This window comes from Phyllostomus hastatus, unplaced genomic scaffold (assembly GCF_019186645.2).
Source record: "Phyllostomus hastatus isolate PE091 unplaced genomic scaffold, TTU_PhHast_1.1 phas_scaffold_501, whole genome shotgun sequence".
NCBI lineage: Eukaryota > Metazoa > Chordata > Mammalia > Chiroptera > Phyllostomidae > Phyllostomus > Phyllostomus hastatus.
The window spans coordinates 61,258,609-61,280,684 of NW_025334033.1; the positions used below are offsets into that span (position 1 = coordinate 61,258,609).

The 22,076-nt window shown below is 41.9% G+C and overlaps 1 protein-coding gene across 1 annotated transcript in view; it reads right to left on the reverse strand.

Annotated features, from left to right (window-relative positions):
• Positions 1–22,076, reverse strand: part of PTPN21 (protein tyrosine phosphatase non-receptor type 21) — a 64,938-nt gene that overhangs the window by 36,862 nt on the left and 6,000 nt on the right. The window contains exon 3 of the mRNA XM_045822129.1: positions 2,951–3,120. Within this exon, the coding sequence (XP_045678085.1) occupies positions 2,951–3,120 (170 nt within the window). The remainder of the gene's footprint in view (positions 1–2,950; positions 3,121–22,076) is intronic.

Sequence of the window (22,076 nt, forward strand, 5' to 3'; positions counted from 1 at the left end):
CTCAATAGAGTAGTCTTCGTGTGTTTTTCTTGGATTAGTCATAGAAGGCTAGTGTGTAGGCATGTTCATTTCTATATTTCTAAGCTTTAGTACAGAAATTCTGAACAGATACACAGAAAACAAGCACAAAGAGCCCCGACAGCCTTGTCGTGCAGCCTCACCGACCATCAGCTTCGTGCCTGACAGGTTTCCTCTACCCTCTCCCCTTCCCCACTCAGAGTGTGTCACAGCAAATCCCAGGTACACCACAGCACCTACAAATAAATACTTCAGCATACATCCCCAAAAGGTAAGCTTAAACCCATACACACGCACACACGCTTTTAGCATGCCCAGCAAAATGACTAGTAATGCCTTAATACTGCCCTACCCAGTCCACATATAAATTTGTGTGAGTGCATCTGAATGTATTTTTAGCTTTTTTTTTTAAATCAGGATTCAAAGAAGGTCCGAGGTTACATTTGATTGTTATTTCTAAATTTCTCTTAATTTTAAAAAAGATGCCTCCTCTGTATTTTCATGTTACTTACAGGCAAAATGATGTGATTTGGCATGCAGAATTTTCCACATTCTCGAACTGTCTCATTTGTACTCTCACGGGGCCATTGGATATGCTCATGTATTCTCCACTTTTTCCTGTGAGCCACTGGCAGATACAGAGCAGCACTGTCCAACAGAACCTTCTGCAGTGGTGAACACGGTGTACGTCGCACTGTCCCAGGGAGTAGCCACTAGGGAGTGGCCAGTTGGCCACTGAGTACTTAGAATGCTGCGAGTGTGACTGAGGAACTGGGAACGGCCCCGTGAAGGAACATGACTTGGCGGAGAGTACAACCGCATGGCATATGAATGCAATAGCTACAGCATCTCCAGAGCTCTGAGGTTACCCAGTAAATGGAAAGAAGATGCTGAGGATGGTGGAACAGTGAGAGAGAAAGAGCAGTCTTTGGAGACTCTGTGGAGCTACCATACTCGCTCTGCGTGGCTGACCTCTCGCTTCTTTTATGGGAGAAGGCAAAGGTATTTAGGGTTTTTGTTATATATAGCCATACTTACAACCCGATACAACTTCTCTATCAGGTTCTCCTATACCCAACCAATGTGCAATCTACTGGCTGAAGCTACCAGTGCCATTCCCTCTCGGCCCTTCCCACAGCTAATGCCTGTGTTCAGGTCCACATCGTACGCTAATGCCTAGGCTACGGCATGCACAATCCTGACTGGTCTCCTGCCTATACAGTCTCGCCACCTCTGATCTACCTTCTATGATGCATGCTCTTTGTAAAATGCAAACATCATCATTCCATTCTGTTAAAGTTCAAAAATGTCTCTCCTCATTGTACCGTGACTTTATGGCTAAAACACTCCTACTTTTCAAGTCTCCTCTTCCCTCTCTGGGTAGTATCTCAAATTCCCTGAAAACATCAGTCCTCCTACTTAGCACAAGCTATTCCCTCTAACTAGAAAGTTTCTTCTCAAGTCAATTAATGAGCTGACTTCTTTTCTTTCCCTGTTCACCCTCCTCAAACCCAACCCCTAGGAATCCAGTGCTTCAATTAAAGCATTTACTGTCATCACAGACCATCAGTGTTTCTTTACATGGACGGTCAGTTTCAGACTATGAGCAACTCCTCCAGGGTAGGATTAAAGCATATTCACGTGTATATTTATCTCCCACAGTAACCAACATAGTTCCTACGTCATATCTCACTATATCTTCAATGAATGTTTAAATAAATGCGTCAACGTGATCAGTTGCTGCTTTTTCCCTTCTGGCTTCTCTTCTCCCTTCAACACTAATCTCTCAGATCTGTTTTATAGTCCGTGTGTATTTATCCCTACTACCTGATTTTTGCTTCTTTGGTTTTCCATATGCTTCCAGTAATTGACCGGCAAACTCGGAACTTAAAAGGAACATTCCACAAACAGGAGGCAGTACCAGGTTCTCACTATCTGCAGGGCACTGGGTTAGATATTATGTGAAAGGTAAAGCTAAAGAAAACATGGGTTTAAAGTCTTTTCAAAATGATAAGATACGTATGCAAATAGCTTAATGAAAGGCTGTGACGACTGCCATCTTATCACAAGTACAAGCAAACTCTAGGACAGCCCGGAGAAGGCAAAGCTCCTTTGAGCCTGGGAAGCTTCATGGAGGAGGTGCCTTTTGAACGAAAATTCAGAAGATGAATAGGATTCCACTTCATAAATAAGACAGAAATATCTAAACCTCAAAGATAAAAAGGCAAGAGGCATGTTCCAGGCACTGGAAGTGTCCCGCTTGACTCAAAGGTCATGTTAAACAGGGTGAAAAGGATAAGTTAATGGTGGGTTTCAGAGAACTTTGACAGGGAGGCTCAAGAATCCAAATTTTATTCCATGTGTTTTGGTTTGGTTTATCTTTTTTTTAAAAAAGGAATATTTATTCCTCTCTCCCACTCCTTAATATGATCTTCCTGTTCTGCCTTCCTGTCCCTTTTAAGTGGACTCATTAGCTAAAATTTTCTGACCTTAAACACTTCCCGCCTCTCCTCCCCCTCCCACGTGGCTACATGGTCTAGCTACTGGAGTCAGAGAGCTAGGACCCTATGGCACACTTTCTTGAAGAATGAACACAGATTCGGTGATGAACATTTTTTTAAATTCCTCTCTCGTGTCAGCGCTAGAAAGCTCAGGAACAAATCAACAAAAACACTGAAGGTGACTTCACTGCCAGAAGAGTTCACAGCCAGGGTAAAACACTGTCCCCTTAGTCATTCCTTCACACCCAGGGTGCCCTTCACTCACGCACGCAACGTGCAATGAAGCATTCGGACATACCACATACCAGAACCTTCGCGCGATAGCGTGGCTGAAAGTGTGGGGCAGGAGGGCGAAGTTCAGCTGTATCTCCCAACTGCAACCTCAGTTTCACTTTTTTAATCTCGCTAGATTATTTCCCCGTATTTCTCACCTGGTAATCTCCTGCTGCAGCTGTGACACTGAAGGCACATAAAACACCACTCCAAAATAGACCGTAGGTTCCAAGGCGTATTTATCCAGCTGCTTCTTGAGAGGTTTTTCTAAATCTACCCAGCGGCGCTGATTTTGCTTGTTGTAGTACCAGAGGCTGAAGTAAGTGATCTGGGAAGAGGAAAAGTCACTGAAGGAGGCAGACACGCACAAAAGGGTCTCTGTACAGGAATCGCTCTAATCCATAACCTGGGACCAAGTGACGGCAGTCTCCTATTGCTTCGCTTCTCAGAAAGGGACAACAGCAAAACCTGAGGGAGAAAAAAGAGTCAAGACCTCTCTATATCTACATGCTACCCATATGCAGGAAAAAGGGGCAAAAAGTCAGCGACTCTTGTAGGCTGTTTCTTAAACTCTGCACAAAAAAAGTGCCTTCGTGGCCTAGACATCAGAATGCAGTGGGTGCCAGGAAATTTTACACAGTTTTTAACAAAAACCATACACTGAAGAAACATTTAGGTTTCCAATTATTGAAATAACTAAATTTATTATAATGAATGTGTTGTAATAAACAAACCTGGGGTCCTACCTAGTAGAACTCTGAATAGACAGTGTTCACCCAACCTTTCACTACTCCAAAATTTGGCTCCTATAAGTAAAAAAATTCACGTAAATATTGTAAATTCTAGTAATACTAATGCAATAGCAAAACTGCAACTCCTCTTGGCCACCAGAAGTTCATTAGGTACAAACTTAAAGCAACTGGAATGTTATGGAGGTAAATTCTCCTTCTCTCCCTCCTCCCTCTCCCTCTCTCTCTCTCATGCACACACGCACGCATGCACACAATACCTAAAGCAGTAAAATCACTTAAGTGTATTACTCAGAGGTTTTTAAAAAATGCCCAGACATTTAGCTCTCACTTGCTGTGTAATGAAACTGTTCAGGTAAATCTGTACTGACCCTGGGCTTGGTCAACCTGAAAGGGCATTAATGCACTTAAGAATTGAAATGATAGCCCCAGGCCACTGCTAATATTTACCTCCTTTGAAAGCAATTTATAGTCAAGATAATTGCAAAAAGCACCGCTTTGCTCTAGAGCCAGGGGCGTCCAACTGGCCACATGCAGACCAGGACAACTATGGATGCGGCCCAACACAAAATCGTAAATGTACTTAAAATCTTTTTTTTGTTCATCAATTCTCATTAGTGTTTGTGTATTTAATGTGTAGCCTAAGACAACTCTTCTTCCAGGGTGGCCCAGAGACGCCAAAAGGCTGGACACCACTGTAACAGACTCTAGAGCAACACTCACTACACAGGAGAGCTTTCTATGCTGATGAAAATGGTCTGCAGCTGCTCTCTCAGCAGCCACTGGCCACAGCAGCTACTGAACACTTGCAATGTGGCTAGTGGAGCTGAGGGACTGAATTCTTAATGTTATTTCATTTTTCTGTGCAGAGGGTACTTTTTTAAATTTTATTTTTCAAGAGCATTTATGAAAACCCATAGCTAACATCATACTCAACAGTGAAAGACTGCTGGGAAAAAAACAAGTACGTCTGCATCCACTACTGCTATTCAGCACTGTACTGGAAATTCCCGCCAGGTAAAAAAAAAAAAAAAATGAAATAAAGGCACCCAAACTGGAAAGAAGGAAGTAAAACTATATCTACACACAAAAGACATGATCATATATATTTTTAAAATCCTGAAGATACCCTCATCAAAACAAAACTACCAGAGGTAATAAATTCAGCAGAATTGCAGGGTATAATATCAACATGCAAAGATCAGTATGGATTCTGTACATGAGGAATGAAGAACTCAAAAAGAAAACTAAGAACAAGCCCTGGCTGGTATAGCTCAGTGGATTGAGCGCAGGCTGTGAACCAAAGCATCGCAGGTTCGATTCCCAGTCAGGGCACATGCCTAGGTTGCGGGCCACGTGAGAAATGACACATTAATGTTTCTCTCTCTCTCTCTTTCTCCCTCCCTTCCCCTCTCTAAAAATAAATAAATAAATAAATAAATCTTAAAAAAAAAGAAAACTAAGAACACAATTCTATTTATAATAGCATCCAGAAGTATAAACATCTAGAAATAAATTTAACCAAGGAGGTGAAAAGGCTTCTATACTGTACAATACAAAACATTGCTGCAAGAAATTAAATGGAAAGACATACCACGTACATGGATTAAACACTTAATATTGCTAAGATGTCAAGACCACCCAAAGTGATCAACAGATTCTAATGCAATCCCCATCAAAATTCCAACAGCTAATATCAAAGAAATAGAAAAGCCAATTCTCCAATGTATAAGGATTTACAAGGGGCCCTGAATAGCCAAAACAATATTGAAAGAGAACAAAGTTGAAGAACTCACACTTTCTGATGTTAAAACTTACTACAAAGCTACCTTAATCAAAACAGCAATGTACTGGTATATGGAGAGACATATAAACCAATGTAATGGAATGGAACCCAGAAATGCAGCCATATATCTATGGTTAACCGGTTTTAGATGAAAGTGCCAAGACCATTCAGTGGAGAAAGAAGAGCCTCTTCAACAAACAGTTCTAGAACAACTAAAGTTAGAGCCCTACGCTTTACACTATACATAAAAAGTACCTCAGCCTCTGTACAGTCTGGCTCAGTTGATTGGAGTGTCATCCCGTTCATCAAAGAGTTGGGGGTCTGACTCCCAGTTGGGGTGTTGGGAACCGCCCTGCCTGGTTTCAGAAGGTATAACCCCCCATGGCTAAGGCTGAGGGGGTGACCTTTGTACCATAAGCCACTAAGGAGACAAAGCTTATCTCCCTGTCAGGGGCACTGCGTCTGCTCCTTTTACTTCACCCTGCCTGGCCCCCAATACTTGATTGGCTAGCCAATGATGGGTAAGATTCCTCAAGGGAGGGATGACCTAAGACAGGCACCATCATGGGGGCCCCCAGGGAAGGACTTGGAGGGGCCACAGAAAAAGGGGGTGATAGACCCTCACCCCTTGACTTTGGCATAGCCTTAGTCCTCATTCTGTCTGCAAAAAGCCTCCTAATCTCTTGGCTGCCTTACTTCCCCTGCCTGACTTAAACCTGAAACAATGACTTAAGCCTGAAACAATGCTGGAGGTGGGTGCTGCCCTGTGCTGGAAAGGGCAGGTTCCCTAGGGTGATCAGGCCTAAGAAAAAAATGCATAAAATCCTATGAAACCTGCTTTGCTGATACCCTCAATTTAAATGATAAGGGTCCAAGCAGGAAGTGAGTTTGTTCCCCCAAGTTTTATGGCCCTTTAACTATCTGACCCTGACTCAGAATATGCCCTCAGAGTTCTTTGAATGTTTTCTATTGTTTGATCATTACTGCCTGAGAATGATTGATGAGCTTTATGTATATACCCTGTATTCCTATTCAAGTTGAATCCAATAAAAGCCTGTCCAGGCAAGGGTCTGGGCGCTGTCCTCTTGAGAGGGTGGCCGAGGTGCTCCAAGGCTTGCTCTCCCCTTGAGACAAGAAGCCGTGCTGTCCCTTTTCCTCCACAGGACTCAGTAGTCCGTGTGAATTTGTCTTGTATGTCATCCATAACGCTGCTGACACTGCGGGCCAGTATCCATGCCACTGGGGCACCTTCCTTGGTTGCAGCTTCAATCCCCACCCCAGTTGGGGCACATATGGGAGGCAACCAATCAATTTTTGATTGCTCTCTCTTGCTCTCACTCTCTTCCCCCACTTCCTCCCTCTCTAAAATCAATAAACATATTTTGTAAAATTTTCAGTAACTCAAACTAGATCAACAACCTAAATATAAGAACTATAAACACTCCAGAAGAAAAAACACAGAGGTAAATCTTCACAACCTTGACTTTGGAAATGGATTCTTATATATGACAACCAAAAGCTTGAGCAACAAAGGGAAAAAAATAGGTACATTTCACTTCACCAAAATTAAAAACTGTGTGCATCCTAGGACCAAATCAAGAAAGTAAAAAGGCAAATTATATAGAATAGGAGAAAATATTTGCAAGTCATCTATCTAGAATCTAGGATATATAATGGACTCTCACACAACAACAAAAAGACAACTCGAATTTTACGAGGGCAAAGGACTTGAATAGATATTTATCCAAGGAACACATACAAATGGTCAACAAGCACACGAAACATGTGTCACATCACTAGTCATCGGGCAAATGCAACTCAGAACCACAGTGAGGTACCACTCCACACACATCAGGATGTGAAGAAACGGAAGCCCTCATGCATTGCCAGTGGGGATGTAAAATGGTTCAGCCACGATGGAAGACAGTTTGGCAGTTCCTCAAAAGTTAAATACATAATCATCACATAAGCCAGCAATTCCGCTCCTAGACATGTACCCGAAGGAACAGAAAACAAGCAGTCAAACACACGTACAAGCATGCCCATAGCAGGTCTATTTGCAATAGCCAGAAGATGGAAACAATTCAAATGTCTCTCAGTAGATGAAAGGATCAACAAATTCTGGAGTGCACATGCAATGGAATATTATTCAGCCATAAGAAAGAAGCACTGATACATACTACAATGTGGATGACTTGCAAAACCATTATCCTGGGCAAAGGAAGCCAGATACAAAAGGTCACGTATTGTATGATTCCATTTAAACGAAATATCCAGAGCAACAGAAAGTAGACTGATGGTTGTTGGAAAAAGGGAAGGGGATGTGGGGTAACTGCTTAAGGGGTGAAGGGTTTCCTTTTAGGGCAATGAAAATGTTTTCGAACTGGACAGAGGAGGTATTGTGAATGTACTACATCACTGAATTGTTTTACTTTAAAATGGTTAAATTTCTGTGTGAATTTCATCTCAAAGAAAAAAACTTTTAAGGGTCAGAAACACTTGTAATTAAAATCAAGTACAAAATTTTAAAGCTTTACTTTTAAATGTTTAAATAGGTCAAATTCAGATTTTTTGAAACCGTCTAAGAGGGAAAAAGGAACGATAAACAGATGAGCCTACCCATGAGTTAACTGTATTATCTGCTTCCTAATATCTATATTCCGGTCTTCGTTTACTTAAAAGGTAACACACACCAGGAACTATTTTTTTACATACAAGAAACCTTGGTATAGACAGGGCCCTGTGCGCTCTAAATTTCAACTATTACCAGTCATTACGTGGTGTGACAGTTTCCCACAATCATGTGTCTCCTCTTCCTTGCATCCGGATCTTCTGGGTCATGCATGTCCTGTATCATTTATGGGCTTGGTTTAACTGTCGTAAAAATGTTCCCACGAACCGGCCTTTAATTATTGACTTTCAGATGATGCCTCCCTCTACTCGTCATCTAACCTCCCACTACCTTTCCTAATAAAGATCCACGTGGCTTCTCTTTCTCCGCTGCTCTGCCTACTCTCACTGGTCACCACAGCAAGCTGACTTGACCTTTGGGAACTCCGACGGAGGCCTCAAAGTAACTGAAACTTCTAGCATCGTCTAGAGCAATTCGCAGTTATTACTCAATAGATTTTTGAGAACCTTCTTCATGGTCAGATACTTTTACACTCACTGTTTCTTTCCTATTTTGTTTTGAGCAAACACAGCAGCAGTTTTACTCGAGTTCCTCCATGATTGCTTTACAGCGGTTTAAAAATTTACCAGCTACTCTCCTAAAATTGTACAGATAACTATGCCTGCTAAGTAAACTACGGTAAAAACAAAAGTTACAAGTTGCAAAACCTGGCTTCTTTCCAGGCACAACTTGGTGGACTTGCTTGAAACCAACCAACACTTACTCAGAGAACAAAGGGATTTGACAATGAAGCTTTTCGTTCAGAGAAAAAGGTAGTTACAAACCTCTGAGCTTGGGTGTGTCCCAAATCACAGTCCTCTAAAGGGACGCCAACTATTATAAGCAGGTCCAAATCCTTTCAGAATGTAAACCCTTTCCTAAGCCCCAAGTCATGTCTTATGTAATTATTTTAAGAGTCTTTTCAGTTGTCCTATTTTTAAGGCAGAGCAGAAGGACACACAAATTAGCCGGAGGTTTTTTAAGCCACCGAGTTTGATAAAAGTTAATCCCATATGAAATTGCAACTATAATTTTACCCTGATGCTTTTCTTAGACTAGGCAGAAGTCAGGAGACGTTTCATCAGGAAACAGAGAGAGGAGACAGCACCAGGGGAAGCCTATCGCAGGCAGAGATCATCTGACAAGGGCGGTTAACAAGTGTTAACCTAATTCAAGCCCAGAGCTTCCTCTGCACCGAGTCTGCCATAAATAATGAAGCATCCTACGGCTTTCTTCCGACAGATAGTATAGCGGTCACATTGCCTCCAAGGAGGCAATATTTTTTCCTTTTCTGTTCAATTGTAATCCATTTTCTTATGTCCTTGGTCAGTGTATTATCTGTCTCACAGTCAAGGGGATGAAATACAATATCACTATACTCGAGCGCACATGAGGACTCAAGAAAATAACAATCAAAAGTACATCTTCATCTTCTAATTATACAGAAACTTTCACTAAACGGAAGCTGAAGTAACTGATGCCCTCAAATAACCAGATTCTGTTGCTGTTGTAACATTTCACTTTCAGGAAAAAAAGAATCAAATGACAAGCCAATTTCAGGGACTTATTGGAGGAAAGTCCAAGGAACGAACTGGGATCACTGTCTCCATCGATGATGACTGCTCATATCTTTTCTATTTACTGCCCTGGACAATAAGATGCCATGAAGGATACAGTGATTCCAAAACACAGTAAGGTCATTCTTCAAAAATATGTATTAAATTGTACTTTCTAAGAAAACAGACTGATGTCTTAGAAAGATTCATCTATTCACTCAGTGAATTTGACTGAACACCTACTAAGTGTCGAACGCTGGCTGGGACACAACATTGAAGAAAAAAAATAAACACAATTCCTGCCCTCGAGTAGCTTACATTCCAATAGGGAAAGAAAGACAAGCAAAATATATGGGAAGCCAGACACGAATAAGTGCTACAGAGAAAGATACTCAATTATAAAGTTAAAACAATATTATCACTTCTTTAAAGACTAAGCTAGAATTAAATGGCAATGTTAGCATATACATTTCCATAACAACGTTTCAATACAAAGGCGATGTGCTCTGTTTTGTGCTAGCACATGGAAGGTCATTCTGCTTAGGGCCCACCTAACTGAGGGTAAGCCAAGCCTGCCGTTCTTCAGCCACTTTAGTTAACCAGTGGGTTACACTGCAGGGCCCTTCCTTAGGCCCCATGCTGACACATGAATCAGACAGAGTTCTCTTTATTCCAATCTCCTAAACTTGGGCCTTTTGGGACTTGCTTATTAGATTAATTCACAAATGCCTATGTTTTAGAGCGATGGATAAATAGTAACTGTTCTCTTTTCGTTTACAAGAGAGTGAAAAGACAGATAACCTCAGTCTATTTTGGCTCATCCTCCAGTTTTTACATTTCTTTTTTTTTTTAATTTTACTTATTTATTTTTAGAGAGGGAAGGGAGGGAGATAGAGAGAGAGAGAGAAACATCAATGTGCGGTTGCTGGGGGTCATGGCCTGCAACCCAGGCATTTACCCTGACTGGAAATCGAACCTGCGACACTTTGGTTTGCAGCCCGCGCTCAATCCACTGAGCTACACCAGCCAGGGCTCAGTTTTTACATTTCAATTAATTCACAGAAAAAAAAAAAATTCCATGCTTACTTGAACTCAAGTCTTAGTTATTCTTCCTGTGTTGTCTTACCATAGATACTGAGTAGTGTGAACAGTATTTTTAGAAGTTGTACTACACAGTGCAAAGAAGTAAAGAAGAGCTGAAATGGGTATATTTAGGAATAGCTGCTTATTTTTCTGCCATCACTTCTGTCGGGTTAAAATTACAGCTGTTTCATTTTACTCAGAAATGGTTACGATGTGGCAACCGCGGAGGGCCATAAAGACAAAGAGAATTAGACAGAGGATTTTGGAACTCTAAATGGATATGGGCCCTAATGCATTGTAAGAATCTAGTCAAATTTAATTTCTATTGCCTGAATATTACCCAACATATTTTACAGTGCCCTAAAAAAAAAAACAAAACAGCTGCTTTACTGTTCTTAAATTAGTATTGCCATGAAAGATCTGAGAATTATAAAATCAAGTAACTTACTTTTGTGGCTAAAATACTAAAGAGATACACATGAAGAAACTCCTAGACTCCTGTTAGTAAAAGCCATACCTGTTTTCTTCATTAATCAAAGCTTGCAAGTCATGGTTTCATCATGCATGAAATCGTTCTTTTCTCCACATATCTACAAGGTGGTTTTCTAGTTACGGCCAAATACTTCTTCCATGCACACAAATGTTTCAAGAAAATGTAAAACTGTTCCTTTTTTAATATGAAAAAGCTACTATTCCCTTTTTCATTAACAATATGAAGTTCCATGTAACAAAGGGCACACTTATGGTTTTAATGGATTTCTTTTTAGCTCCATTCCTCACTGAAGACCGAGGCAAGGAGGGCACATAACTCAGAAAAACGCACTCAGTGTGTTCTCATTGTTTAAGTCCCATAATACCAGTCACATTTTATTCCAAGGAGTTCTATTTAAAAATACATAAGACAAGACATTTTCATTATATTTAAAAGTAGACTAGAATGAACAGGCCATAAATATGTACTCATTATCCTATATCCAATTACCCTATATTCAAAGAACATAATGATAAATGTCTTACTAAAAAAAAAAAAACAGACAGTAAAGGTTAAACAATAGAATCAAGACCCGCAGAAGAATAAAAATGGAATAATTTATGGTGGCTTTGCTGCATGCCAGCGATTCACAGGTGGTGGCACGGAACCACTTGCGCGTGTGAACTGCTGTGACAGGTGGAAATACACCCGGGTGCACAGCAGCTAGGTCACAGGATCCGACCCCATCAGTGAAGGGAGGGAGAACTTCGGTGGGCTCACAGGTGCTCCCATATCTTCGCGTTCCACGCACGCTGTGGCTCCAGAAGTCCCCACGCTTGTCCCACAGCACTGCACCCGGGTATTGCCGTGGAGAGCCTCTCAGAGGGGAGCGCCCCCGGGGTGCCCTTCACCAGCCCCGTCCTTCGTCCTTCGACTCCACCAGGACGCGCGCTCACGAGAGTCCTCCTCTCGCCAGCGCTGCCCCGGCACTTCAGGCCGGCATTCCCAGCGGTGTCTCGCTGGCTAAATTCACGTTCCTCCTCAGGCCTATGTTTGTTTGTTTGTTAGCATGATGAGAATTTAAAAACATATTTTAAGCAAGATAATACATTGCAGTCATTAAAATATAGGATGACAAATATCTCAGGAGTACTTAAAACTATCTCCATCAGACTTGGACGGCTGCAGCGTGCCAGGCTGTCCTTAAGGGCACCAGCTCCATGGCAGGACACCTGTCACTCGCCCAGGGCTACGTACTGGGAAGAAAGATGCCCATGAAGGAGCCAGAAAAACTACTCCAGTGGTGGTTCCTGCCAGGTAACCACGAGCAAGTTGCGTAACACCTCTGAGTCTCGGTTTACCCATCTGCAGAGTAGAGGTGAGGGCCATAGTGCCTCACTCACGGGACTGCTGAGGCTCAGAATAAGTGAGAAGAGTAAAAGCACTCAGAAGTAACATGAGCTTTCATTATCATGGTTTTCAAATTCCCTTAAACAGTATACAATGTCATATTCCATCTCCTTTAGTATAGGAAATTCTACACCTAAATATTTCCTTCACCAACAGGGTTTTGTCTTGGGTAACTTTTACTTTTCTTTCTCTTATCCTTTTAAAATAAACTATCAGAAAATACCAACACTCCAATTGTTTTTGTTTTTGTTTTTGTTTAGGGAAGTGGCCAAGGCTCATGAAAAAGTAGCACGTTGTTGAGGAAGAGTGCTGACCTGGAGCTGGAGGCCCTGAATTCCCACCGGGGGCTGTCACTGACCAGACGCCCCAGCCAGGTGCAGGGAGCACAGCAGTGTCCAGTCTAGTGGGGGTGACGGGAATTACATGCATAATATATCATTTGACGTATATTCTTCATTAAACATGCTTCAGTTTTCTTCCAACTGTCATACAGTAATAAAGAATTTATAAGATTTATAAGAAATTACCATTCAAACACAAATTTGACTTCAGAATAGGTACCAGAAATAAAAATACAGACAAGTCAAATATGCACTTGTCTAAATATTACCTTTAAGTGCAAAATATGGGGGAAAGAGGTTATTTTCTAAATAATTTAAACCGAAGTCTGGCAAAGAGAGAGGATGTTATAGTGAGTATCTTAATTCTCAGTGGCATAACTCAGAATTTAATTGGCTGACAACAATAACAGCTCAAAAGGAGACTAGACTTCAGGTGGTAAACATACCCAGAGTGTACAAATGTCATATTATAAAGCTGTACGCCTGAAATTTATATGATATTAAGCAATGTTACCCCAGTAAATTTAATAAAAATTTAAAAAATAACACCATCACTTTTCTTCAATCCAGTTTCTCTCAGTATATTATTCCCACTAAAGAAAAAATTGACATAATAAAAAAGAAAATACCCCTGGCTGGTGTGGCTCAGTGGATTATGTCCCAGCCTGCGAACCAGGGGTCGCTGGTTCGATTCCCAGTCTAGGGCACACGCCTGGGTTGCAAGCCAGGTCCCCAGCGTGGGGCACATAAGAGGCAACCACACATTGATGTTCCTCTCCCTCTCTTTCTCCCTCCCTTCCTCTCTCTCTAAAAATAAATAAATAGATCTTTAAAAAAATAAAAAGAAAATGGAAATAGCTAAAGAAAAATAACTTTGCCATAAAAAAAATGAAAGCAGAGTTGACAGTTAACAAGTGTCTTGCATCAGGATCTCCCTTTGGTCTGACACTGCCCATTTGGTCCTCTCCACTGAGCTTCTGGAGGGAGGAAGGAAGTCAGTTACATTCAGGATTAAATTAAACACATGTAAGGCATCTAGTACAGTGCTTGGCATACGGTCAGTACCCAATAAATAGCTATCATTCCTACTATCACGTGCAACCATGTCACATATGAAAAAAAACAAAATCAGCCCTGGCTGGTGTAGCTCAGTGGACTGAGCATGGGCCTGCGAACCAAAGCACTGCTGGTTCGATTCCCAGTCAGGGCACATGCCTGGGTTGCAGGCCTATCTCTAGTAGGGGGTACATGAGGGACAACCACACATTGATGTTTCACTCTCCCTCTTTCTCCCTCCTGTTCCCTCTCTTTAAAAATAAATAAATAAAATATTAAAAACAAACAAACAAACAAACAACAAAATCATACAATTAGTGCAGGGATTTAAACCCAAGCTCATCTGGCATCAAAACTCTACCTTGTTGCCTACAAAACCCCGTTTTGTCAACTGCAGTTGAATTCAATCTGCTGAAAATTCACTTGCATTAAAGGGAATTTGTCAAGTCAAAGTCTGAGCCATCTAAATAATTGTAACGGAACTGAGCGAAGGCGAGTTGTTGTATATTCACAAAGAAAACGGGCTGCTGACACCCCACATGAAGTTACGTGTGTATTTTCTTACCCAGCTCAGGTCAAGCTTGTTCAAAATAGCACAATTACCGTGCCCTATCTGGAAATATTACTGTAAATGCTGCGTGGCTTTCAGTGACTTATCTGGGTAAGCCGCTACAGAAAGTGCCCACAAACCCTCAACAGAAAACGTACTTCCACTACAAGTTGCTACGTCTCATACAAAATTTGTGACCTGAATAGATTCTTCTAGCGAAATTAGCATCGTAAGCTAATCCTTGAAAATTTAAATGGATTCCGTGTATCTTACCAGTTTATTAAATGATAAAGCTGAGTAATATTTATTTACGAACAAATTGCTTGGAAAGCCAAACAGGAAAATATTTGCTAAACCAGCTGTGCTGTATCAGTCTGACAGGATTTCAAATCCACTTGTTCATGACAAAAATTGAAGTTGTTTTTAAGAGTGAAGTTGTTTTTATAAGTAAAACCGTTTGGGCAGGAGTGAGGTGAGCCGTGCGAGGATTTATCATCATCTCATCTGTCATTGCTAAGCACTCCGTAGCTTGGCTGCTGGGGGACTCCACTGGGGCTTGTCGATAAGAATACCCGAAGAAACAACAACGGCAGGGGACGTTTGGATGATAGATGCCAAGAGTCTAGGAGGACTATCTGAGAATGTTTGGCCTGGGTAAGGATGCCCTTTGCCAATGGAAAGAGCTCTCCAAAACCCTTTGGAGCATCGACTCCTGCCCTGACCAAGGCAACTTCCACCAGCAGTGGTGAAGGCTGTGCAGGGGCCCCGCAAAGAACCTCTTTCCCATCATTGAGCCTGGGCCTTCATTCCCCAGCAATGTGCTCCAGCAACACGAGACGTCTGCTGTGGTGCTGGCGGCTGGGCGTCAGCTCTCGGTGGGCTAAGCCCACTTGAGTGCCAACTTGTAAAAGGTACACTTCGGCTAAATTCAGACTTGATTCCTTTCGTCTCCCCTTGCCTGGAACAATGGTGTAATCAATCTATCAATCCATAGGAGTACTTATTTCTTGATCGACGTATTAAAAGACATTATCCTGCATGCTACTAGCTTGGGAAGTTCTCAAAGTGAACCTGAGTTAAACAACTTGCTGGCAAAGACAAACTCAGTCTTGAAGTATAATTTTGCCCCTCAAAACAAGAACCCAGCGTACTGCTAAAAATGTGCTATAAGCAAAGGCCTTCTGTCGTGTCCGAGTAGGGTGTGAATCGGACAAGAAGAATGAAGAAGAAAGCTCAACAACCGGCCAGGGAATTTGGTTACTGCATAAAGGAAGCATGAGCCATCCATCCATTCATTGAAGAATGTCACATGCCTGCTGCTGGACTGCTCGGTGGGCACAAAGGTGCCGTCCGGTAGGGAAGACAGACATGGCCCTACCTTCAGAGGAGCAAGAAGGAGTCCCACTCACAACCCCCCCCCCCCAATGGAGTTGTGGTTTTTTCCCCCTTAACAGAAAGTTGTCCCAGAGAGGAAATGAATAACCCAAATGGCCTTTCCCAAGATCTGAAGATAAAGGCCATTCATTAAAAAAGGGCATTTGTGGGAGAAGGGGGTGGGGAACATGCTTCAGAGGTAAGTTATTTTCTTATAAATAGGAAGGCCTTGAATTGCTCACAAACATCCCATCCTATCAGCACCTTCACCCTGGAGAAAGAGTGGGGGAGAATCTATTAAACCAAGAGAAAGAAAGACTGACTCATCCAAGGTCCTCTAGGCCTGCGCTCATAGATGGGTTGTGGGAAGAAGTAGCCACGAACCACCTGAAATTGTATGCAAAATTCTGCATTTTCAACAGACTCTCCAAGAGGTCCATGGCCTCTTCAACTTTAAAAGTCAAAGTTCAGGCAGAAGTCTGACAGGTATAAACGCAAAATTCTGATTCTTTTGCTTATTAGCTATGTGACCACCCAGAATAGCGCAGCAAATTACCCAGTTTTTCAGGACTTCAATTTCTTCATTTTAAACTGGAAAAGATAATGCCTAATTCATGGTGAGGATTAAGCCAGATGAGGCATGTTAAGCTTCCAGCATAATAAAGCTAATTCACCCAGAAGGAGGACAGCAGAAAGCTGTTCAAGCTGCTGGCATTATAAGGGATGAAACCTGAAACCACATACAACACGGACAATGACAGAATTTAGAGCCCCCAAAACACCATCAGTTCCCGACGTCCTCCATTTTGTAATTCAACTCACAAACCCACTGATATGAGCAGATTCACAATTCCACACGCTCATGGGACTACAGTGTCATGGCAGATTGTTGGTGCGAGAGATTCAAGGGCATCTCTAACGTCTCTTAGGTGAAAAATCCAATACTGAGAGAATAACATCTCAGACTGTTAGCCTTTACATGTATTAGAGATGAGGTGAATAAACAAACAAAAAAAAGAAAGTATAGAGGTGAATGTTGAAAAATACTCCTTTTCTTTAACAGGTTTCCAAATTCTGTATTAATTTGTATGCTGATAAATTTATGCTAAAATGCATACTATCTCCATGTTTGTATATATAATTCCTCTACTTATTCATGTGGCTGGTGCTTAATTATCTAGACCAAATGAGAAAAGAACAGATCATCTAAACATCAGGAAAAATCCTTGCTCATTTATTATAATATAATCGGCTTTGGACTTTGGAAGGCTTTCTTTATCTGGGGGAAGAGGCCAATCTAAGATTTAAATTTGCTTCAGATGGTTCAATAGCTCTCACTAAAAGTATTTACTGATCTATGTCTATAAGTCAATCTTATCGGTTTCACAACATACATACTGAATTAATAACTACAGGCCCAAAAGGTTAAAAAGTTTATAGGTAATCACACATATTTCGGCTATTTTTAGAGCCCAACTGCAAACAGCTAGCACAGAAGGAAATGCGCACGAAATTCTTGAGGTCTACTCAGGTAACAGTCAAGATAAGGTCAGTGGATATTTGAAATACCTGAGACACTAATTTAAAATCAAGCACTCTGATGGCCAAGAACACTTTCTAAAGTTGCACTGGAGAGTGATGGCTTGCGTTATACGCTTGATTCCTCTCTTCCAACAAATCCCTTGGCCAAAAACTGTCCCCATCAACCAGAAAACACTATGAGAAGAATCTGTTCAAAGTTCAGCAAAGGAGTTGACACTCCCTTGATATAGCAATCTTATCTCAGGGAGTTGTTAAAACTCGATCATTTCCTAAGTGTTTCAAAAGAAACCCCCAAGTGAAAAAAATAAGCCTAAAGAAAAAAGGTGCTGTCCCACCTGTGTTCAACACTTTGTCAATGTTCAATTTTCTCCAGGAAATAAAATCATATAGTGTATCAAGATGGACAAAACTGAACTGTTATCCAGGCTTATCATGTAAATTTTTTTAAAAGACTTAATTTTTGACTCAGTAGACATTTATTTAGCAACTATGGACTGTAAGGTACAAGGCGCTACTCCGGGCAGTGGTGAGAGATCAGTCCTACTCCCACGGAGCCTACGTTCTAAAGAAGAAGAACTTGACTTACGTGTGATGCACTTCAAATACAACTTAAAAAGCATTTTCTGAAGATCTGTGATAAACCACAACACAGCAACCAAACATCAAACCCTATACTTATAATTTTAAAGTGAGAGGCCGTAATAAGAACTTCTAAATTGTGCTAGCCTTTCCCCCTTATTCAACAGAATGCTTTGGAGGTAATTTTAGGAGTGGGTGAGTATCGATCTCAACTTCCGAATTGTAGTTATGTGTGTATGCCATATAAGCACACAACAAGGAGGGCCCTTCTTCCCCAACACACACAAAGCACACAGAAACAGCTGAAGGAAAACTGACCTCTGAAATTTAAGTTGTACAACCGACACATAAAAATCATAGCAAAAAAAAACATGAAAAAAGTTGTCTTCAAAAGGTTTTTGGGTTTTATAACTTCCCTGTTTCCTAACCAGAGATTTAGAAACTTAAAAGAAATAAAAATAAAAGAAATAATTCTAACCACGTGTAAATTCAAGCTCAATAAGGACTTTAAGACCGAGGAAGGATCCCTGTAAATGAAAGACTGCAATGACTAATTAAAAGGCATGGCAGCATGATACAAATGTGATTACCGAACATAAGATTTTAAAAGAATTCTTAAGACATACCCTGAAGAAAAAATATAAACCTTAATCCACAATTTCATAAAACCTTTTTTTTTTTTAATCCTAGGGGTTAGTTTGTGGACAGGAGGGAAGAAATAGGCTAACCGAGAAGTAAAAACCTACTCAAGCTGTGTGTTTCGAGGGCAATGAGGCTGTAACATTGTACAAATTAATTCCAGCTAGCATGAAACAGAGATTCGAGTATGAATGCTAAGTTACAGTGGTATATTAAACATTCAGCCCTTCAGTAATGTAAGCAGTGTGATTATCAATGGCTGCTATACTTGTTTGTGCTATAAGAACATTTTATAAACAACCAGGTATTCTCTTAACACGGACATTTACAAAAGAGAATTCATTCATAGTGTGTCAGTGACCCCAACACGGAAGAGTCACAAATAGTTAACAGTAATGAAGAACAACACTTATTGAGAGTTTCCTAACTACAAGGTCCTCTGCTAAATGTTTTACATTTACCATTGAATCCTACACGCACTTAGGTAGATAATGTTATTATTCTCAATTTAGAGATAAAAACAGTGGACTTGGGAAATTAAGTAATTTGCCCTAGGTCACGCAACTAATCAATCAGTGGCAGCACGGGGGGCCAAACCCGGGTGTTCCTGACTCGGCTGGCCAATGTCTCAATCACACTGTCAAACAGTCTTCTCCAGAGGCAAACAGAGGCAGTGCCCCCCTAATCAGTGCCAGAAAAACTGCCCAGGCCCAAAGGAACCTGTCTGGTCCGGGAAGCAGTACGGCTCCCCTTTATAAAGACATGTGAGGTTTTCAGGGCTCCCTCCCTTCTCCAATTTCATGCTCACCAAGCAACTCCCTGGCCCTGGCTCCCGAGTGGCCTGCCTACAGGGAGATCACAGCGCACACACTGGGGGCCCTCGGCGGTTCCGTAGCCCGTGGTTAATTACTGAGCCAGCATCCTGGTTTTACACATCACTGCCAGTGAGCTGGGCTAACACATCCCACTCCCCTCGATCACTCCCCACGACCCTGGCTTTCTAAGCCCAACCACCTCACTCCAGAATGTGCTGATTCTGTCAAGGCCGTGCTGCCCCATGGGAGTGGCTGTGCCCAGCCGACTCCTTCTTGTCTCATCACCTCCACCAAACCTCCAGAATGTATACCTTCAGGGCTAGAGAGAAATTTTTCTAATGCTGCTTAAGTTCTATAAAGCCTTTCACAGCCTCTCTTGAAAGTATTGTGAAACTCAGAATGTGCGATATGTGGAGAATTTCAACAGCTCTCTAAGAGGCTGCTGCTATAATAAAAAAAGCAATATTTTCCTATGAGGATTTTTTCCCTTTTTAAAAGTCACTTTTCCATAGTTCAAATAGGATGAATTTAGAAAACAGTTAACAATCTAAGTCAACTAAATTGAATATATTAACTTTCCTGTTTTTAGTTTTTTAATGTGTTATATCTCAGACCAAAAATAAAAATAAGGAGTAAGAAACAAACATCATATACCCATACATCCAGCTTAAGAAATAAAATACTACCGATATAGTGAAAGCCTGTGGAAATAGTGTTACAACGGTATTATCATGTAGCCTTATGATTGCCATAATAAACGTGAAGTGGTATTCAATTAAACAAGAAAAGTAAAGGCTGTTTCTCCCCCAACTTAGATTTGAGCAGGAGCAAAGTTCATCCACCAAATCTATACACTATGATAATCTTAAATTTGCTTGACAAGAGAATACCGTAAGACAACATACCAATATCTCTTGGTATGAATCTTATCCGTGATGTATGGATGCAAACCCAGAACAGGTGTTGCTGACTCGGATTATTTCTGAACAGCCTTTCAGTAAGATTAAGCCTGGGGCGTGAGCCATCTGCTTACAGGCTACAGAGCACAGCTTCTGAAACTCTGAAATGAAAAATGTGCCATACAAACTAAGTTCCTAACCACAGCCGTCCTTAAGTGTTGGACCTGGCAGGACAGCCTGTGCAGGAGCAAGACATTTTCTAGGGATGACATCTGTTCCCTCTGAACACACTCTACACCCTTCCATTAAAAATCATTGTACGCCCACAGCTGTACGGAGTTGCTTATTCCTGAGTCTGATAACATCGAACACGGGATAGCACTTCTCGGCTAACAGAGAATGAACGCAATGCCTGTGGGTTCAGTTCAACCTGTGTTTACCGAGCACATTCCAGGCCTGGCACTCCGGGTACAAAAATGAATTAACCACGGTTTCTCAAGATGTTGACTCTGTAGTGGTTGTAGGCAGACCTGATACATGGGGAAGAAATGACAGGAAAAACAAACCAAAATAGGGAAAAGGGAAAAAGGGGTGAAGGAAGCAAAAATGATGGAATAAATGCAAGTAAACAGGAGTGGTCGTTGAGGCCAGCTCTTCTGGTTTACTTTTTCCTCCTAGGACTGCTCCATCTTCGCCTCCTTCCAAGGCTCCCCTCCCTCTATTCAACCCTGAGGGGTCTGCTACATCTTTTTCCCCTCCTGGAAAGCCTCGCGTTTTCTCCCAGCTTCAACTCATTACCTGACCTTGGCTGACATTTCCAAAATCTCCTCTCCCCAGCCTGGATTCTCACCTGAGCTCCAGACCCACACCTGCCCCTGCCTGCTGAACCTCTCAACGGGCATCTCCAAGTCAGTCCTTTCAGAACTAAACTCACCACACACCTCTGCTTATCCCCCCCCTCAAACCTACCCTTCCTTTTGTTTCCTCTCTGTTAGAGCCCCCAGCACTTACTGGAAACCTAAGTATCAACACGGACCCCTGGCTGGCTCCTGAGTGTCTCTAGATTACACCTACTTCTCTCCATTCCCACCCAAATCCCCAGTGCCCACCATCCACACAACTACGCCTTTCTAATCATTCCCCAGAGGGGAATTCCCAAAAACTAATCGCACCACACCCTTGTTTAAAAGCCCTTCATTAACTTCCCTATTACTTTCAGGACAAGCCCAAACCCTTTAACAACCCCCTACACACACACACACACACACACACACACACACACACACACACACACACACACTACACGCCCCTGCTGTCAGCCTTTCCTCTCCCACTTCAGAGTCCAGGAGATCACCCGCCTCCTGTCTTTGGCCCTGTCCAGTTCCTTCGTTGGAACAGTCTTTTCCAGGCCCTGACAGGACCGCCCTGCCCCATCCTTCAGATGCCAGCTCAGACATCACTTGCCCTGGGAGGCGTTCCCTTTGTTGTCCCTCCCTAGTGTGTCTGCACCCTCCACTCCCCTGTCATAGCATGGGTCAGGCCAGTTTTCTTGCTGGTATCAACACCAGGGTAAGCTCCTAATACATTACATGCTTGGCACTTAAGTCTTCCGTATTGAATCATCAAATGATTGGATGGTCACCAGAGGCACAGTTTATTGCTGACTTCTTATGAACTACAATCATCAGTTAGGAAGACAGGTATTCATGTGGAATAACCAGTTTCTCCATCTTTCTCTTACCCTAGAACCAGGTGGCCAAAG